The 4,800-nt window shown below is 42.2% G+C and overlaps 1 protein-coding gene across 1 annotated transcript in view; it reads right to left on the bottom strand.

Annotated features, from left to right (window-relative positions):
- Nucleotides 1-221: 221 nt before the first annotated feature.
- xpnpep3 (X-prolyl aminopeptidase 3, mitochondrial) overlaps nt 222-4,800 on the bottom strand; it is a 10,189-nt gene continuing 5,610 nt past the window's right edge. Inside the window, exons 6-10 of the mRNA XM_087171463.1 lie at nt 4,420-4,537; nt 3,682-3,767; nt 3,130-3,313; nt 1,991-2,111; nt 222-1,850 (exon numbers count right to left, since the gene is read on the bottom strand). Of these exons, the coding sequence (XP_087027589.1) occupies nt 1,684-1,850; nt 1,991-2,111; nt 3,130-3,313; nt 3,682-3,767; nt 4,420-4,537 (676 nt within the window). The 3' untranslated portion in view covers nt 222-1,683. The remainder of the gene's footprint in view (nt 1,851-1,990; nt 2,112-3,129; nt 3,314-3,681; nt 3,768-4,419; nt 4,538-4,800) is intronic.

Raw genomic sequence — 4,800 nt, 5'->3', positions numbered from 1 at the left:
CTCCTGCCACAAAAATATGACTATTCAGATTCAGAAGTTCAATAATTGGAACCAAGATCTCCTTCTTCCCTTCTCTTCTTTCTATTTATTTATATATTCTAAGCTGTTTTACTGGTATGTCCTTTGCCGATGTGACCATGTAACCCTGGGGTGTCATGGTTTGTAGCCTAATTCACTGCGATCATGTAAGTAACTTGAGTCAAACCAACAAAATTGATCAGTTATGAAAGAAAAAATAACAAGATCTTTTTAATACATATAAACGCCATTTTCCTTAAAAGACAAAATTCCCCACCCATACCCATACACACACACACACACACACACACACACGCACGGACAGTATACACTTTTTCACATTTCAGTGGATTGGTGTAGTAATTATAATCATCGCAGGTTCATCAGGAGCAGCTGTGGTGTACAGGTTGCTCTTTATTCATCATCACTTGTGTCTTTAAATATGTTGGTCTGTTGATTTGACATCCTCTGGTCCTTCCTGACCATCCCACAGCAAGGCGAGCACAACATCAACATCTGCTCTTTTCATCTTTTGTACTGTAGCATGAACTGGGGGATAACGATGCATTTCTGTGTGTAATAGACAAATGAGGTGTGTGCACATAGGCTTCAGAAGTTTTTTGAGTGACACAACAAAGGAACATTTATCAGCCGGCGTATCATGATGGCGGCTGTTCTGAAAAACATGGTGTGGAGCAAATACTGTAGGTTTTTACGAATGAAAATGCTTCCATGGTTTCTGGATCCAAGCGTTGGATCTTAAGTGCAGCAGATGAGCTTGAAAATGGAAGCTCATTGAGCATTTTGTGACTAACGCATGAAACTTCCTGCAGTGTTTCTATAAACCAGGAAGTTTATTTTCAGATGTGGAGACATTTCAGACGTGACCTCAGACCAGAACCACATGGACTAATGAGTGTGGTGCAGACCAAACTAGCATGCTAGCTTCTGATGAGAGTGTTCGCTAATGTGCTAGCTAGTCATGTAATCCCATAGATCACACAGCAGAAGTTGTGAATGTTTTTAACAAGCTATAGCTACATTAACACCAGGAAATGGGGGGGGGGTCTGCAAAACTGGTGCTCTAAGCAAAATGAAGCATCTTTATCAGAACAAAAATGCAATTTTGGCAAAGATAACCATGATTATAACGGAGAGTGACGGGGCAGAAACTGGTAAAATGCAAAGCTGAGGTCAGTGACCTCTTAAGGTCACCAGAGGTCAGATATAAATTGCCTCCATGTCTGAAATAAAACCTTGTGTAGATTATAATGTGAAACTTTCATGCTTTAGTCATAAAAATGCACAGTTGTTTTGCCCATCTGCCCCACTACTTAAACTGAATACATATTTGATGCAAGAGGTTAACTGAGGCTCCCTGGATTTCACCTGCTGATCGCTCCGTCACATCACGAGATAAATTTATTATACGTGATTATTTGTATATGATTCCATGCGGCGTCTCTGTAACTGCTGTATGTGAAGTTACAAACCAACACTTTATCTCCTGAACTGAAACATGTTCAGACTTTCTGCAGTCCACAAAATCTAAGAGCTTCCACACTAAAACCAGAGTCTTGCAGTGCACTTCCACCTTTTTCATGTACCTGGGCCCTGAGCCTGATGATGTCATCACCATGGACCCGCTGTCCGTCTCTCCCTGTCCTACCTCTGGGCACAGGCCTGTTCTACATCAGCGATGGTCTTTGGCGCGTCAGAGGACAGAATCAGAGGGCCTCCCATGTCTTGGATCACCACATCGTCCTCGATCCTGACGCCCAGGCCGCGGAAACGCTTTGGCGCCTGGTCGTTGTCCTCGCAGATGTACAGACCTGTGACAAGAGGAGGAGACAAATAGGAGATGTGTGAAACCAGGAATAACATGAGCTATAAAAGAGATGGTGACATTAACTGAAAAGTTAGTTAAAACCTGATTTCACTCAGGTTCTTGATTGAAATTAATTATCAATACCTGGTTCTATAGTGATGGCCATTCCTGGCTGTAGAGGCTGTGAGCGGGAAAGCTCGGGAGTGTCGTGGACGTCCATGCCCAGGTAATGACCGACGTGGTGGGGGCAGTACCGCCGAGCAGCCTGGGATGAGCATGAATTCAAGGCCTTTAGAAGTTGTATAAAAGTTGTCGACCAGCAGTCCCAGAGCAGTGACAGCGTGGCGCTACACGTTAATAACATGAAACTCAGGGGCGTCACCGATTCACTGGGTCTCACTGTGGTGAAGCCTCGTCAGAAGATTTTCTACCTGCCTTAAAGCGATAGTTCGGAAAACAGCACTTTCCTTTGGCACTACATTTTTTTTCCAACCGCTGAACTACCGTATTCCTACGCACAAGCGCACCTAGCTGCAGGTGAGCTGAGTGAAAGAGCTGTTTCCACAAGAAGATAAAGGGCTGAAAATATTCTACATGAAGCTACTAAGCAGCAAGATTTAAGGTGAACACAAATTACAACATTGCACAAAAATCAGTAGAGCCACACTCGGCTCAGAGGGCCGATAACCCCCGTCACTGATCCCTCAGTCACAGCCTTTATTAGAGTCAAAAAGTGTGAAAAGGTTCATGATTCTCTGTCTTAATGAAGAATGAATGTGTAAGTCTGCTGTACATCGTGAACTAACAGATCCTTGGCTGCCAAAAAACTTCTTTTATTACCACACAGTATGTTTTTTTCTCCAGAGAAACCAGCTGAATAAATTTACATTCAGCTTCAGTTTGGATTGCTCACTTTATTCCCCACTGCAGGAAAGGAGTGCCTCTATAATGCAGAGTTATAGGGGCATATTGTGTTTCAGGGAGGGTGCAATTAATCCACTTCATTATTTACATTGGCAGAAGTGACTGCAAACCAGTGGCGAGGACATGAATAAAATCCTATAGGAAAATTGTTGACATAATAACAGTGATAATCTGAGAGAACCGTGTCTCACAAGGCTAAATGATATATGGAAAATACAACTTTCTTGTGCCATTAATAATTTGCAACGCATCTTAATTAGTTTTGTTACATTCAGCACAACAACTTTGTTTTCCAAAAGCAAAGAGCTATTTAAAAAGGTGAATAATCTGCCAATCAGAATCCATTCTCCGATTATTACCTTTAGTACATCAGCGTCACCGGTACTGGCCTTGACGATCCCGAGCTGCCTGAGCTGTCGCCCCAGCAGAGCCAGCATGGTGCTGTAGATGTGATCTAGACTGACGCCCGGGGAACACAGAGACAAACAGGAGCGCTGGACCTCCAGGACGGCCTCGTACAGCTCAGCCTGGGCGGGGCTGAACCTGGCAGGAAGGAGGCGGCGGCGGCGGCGGGAGACATTAAAGGTGTGTTTGTGTCCGTCATTAATACCAGAATAATTTTCATTCAAAAGTCTCAAAATCTAGAGACTTGGAAGATCGTTCAAAACAATCATGTATTAAATTAAGGTGTTAAACTACCTGTAATAGTAGCACATATAGAGAGTAATGAGAGTAATGAGCAAGTTAAAGAAACAAAGAGTGATGAATAATGAAGGAACAGATCATTTCAGTTAAAGATCTGCATTTACAAACAGTTGCAGTGAAGAAATTAAGTTGCAAATCTACCTGCACACATCAAGATTTTATTTCATTTGAGTGGCAAAGCTCGAACATCATTTTGTCAAACTTACTTTCCATTCACCGGCCACGTTCGGGTGATGTCACTGACATAACCGAAGTATTCGCAACCGCCATCGAGCAGCACCATCTCACCATCCTGACGCAGGAGAGACGGAGAGGGAAATGTAAGGAGTCATATGTTATTCAATCATTACCTTCTGTATTATGAACCACTTCTCATTATCAGAGCTTAATGTGTGCGTTCAGTGATCGCACGTTATATGACAGGACTGATCCTTTAGCAATAATATCTGGCCCGCCAGATTAATTTGATCATATGATGTTTTGATAAAAACAGAGATGATGTCTGCTGCTAAAATAGATCTCCGTCTGAGCAGCAACAGTTACCCACAGAATCACTTCCTCTTTAATGATTTTGCAGATAAAATAAAAGTTTGTTCTTTTTTGTTTTTTTTGGGGGATTTTTTTGTTTTGTTTTTTTTCGGAGCAAAGCTTTATTTCAAGCTATTGCGAAAAGTCAAATACGTGACTGTGGGTGGACGAGTTAACAAACCTCCGAAAGAAGCGTCAAAGCGCTGGAAAGAATCAAAACTTCCTGTCAGGACTTTCAGAATGAAATCAGGGTGGAAACAGAATGCAGATGATGAGCTACCCAAAAACATAATCATATGATCTTTTTACCCCCCCACCTCCGCCAGATGTGTGAACAGCGACAAAGTAAATTGGTGAGGTAAGTTGACCTGAGGCCAAACTCACCTGCTGACCCCACGTTCAGCACCTGCATTTACCTTTATAATCTGGTTGTTGTTTATGTAGTGGAGAGTATTGGCTCGATTCCCTCCAGCGACCACGGGGGGATAGGCCAGGAAGTTGGCGCCATGGATCCGATTCTCAAAATCAAACTGAAATAAGACGTTATGTTAAAAAGAAAAAAAAAAAGGTTTGTACTTCAGAAGTGATTGTTCATGTTTGCTGTGATCTGTGATCACATGACAAGTTTAACTATAAAACAAATTATTATGACATAAAAAGGTGTAATTTGAATGAAAAAATGGCTCTAGAAGCTGTTGTCACACAAACTGCGTTATCTGCCACAGAGAAACAGACAGAACTTGTGAACACAATATCTCAAGAACTCCTCCAGGAAATCCCTTCAGATTTTTTTGCAC

Source organism: Seriola lalandi, unplaced genomic scaffold (genome assembly GCF_002814215.2).
Source record: "Seriola lalandi dorsalis isolate HSWRI2012SDOR001 ecotype SW California unplaced genomic scaffold, Sedor1 jcf7180002055004, whole genome shotgun sequence".
Taxonomy (NCBI): Eukaryota; Metazoa; Chordata; class Actinopteri; order Carangiformes; family Carangidae; genus Seriola; species Seriola lalandi.
The sequence above is the reverse complement of the archived record's forward strand: the minus strand, read 5'-3'. Positions and strand labels throughout refer to the sequence as shown.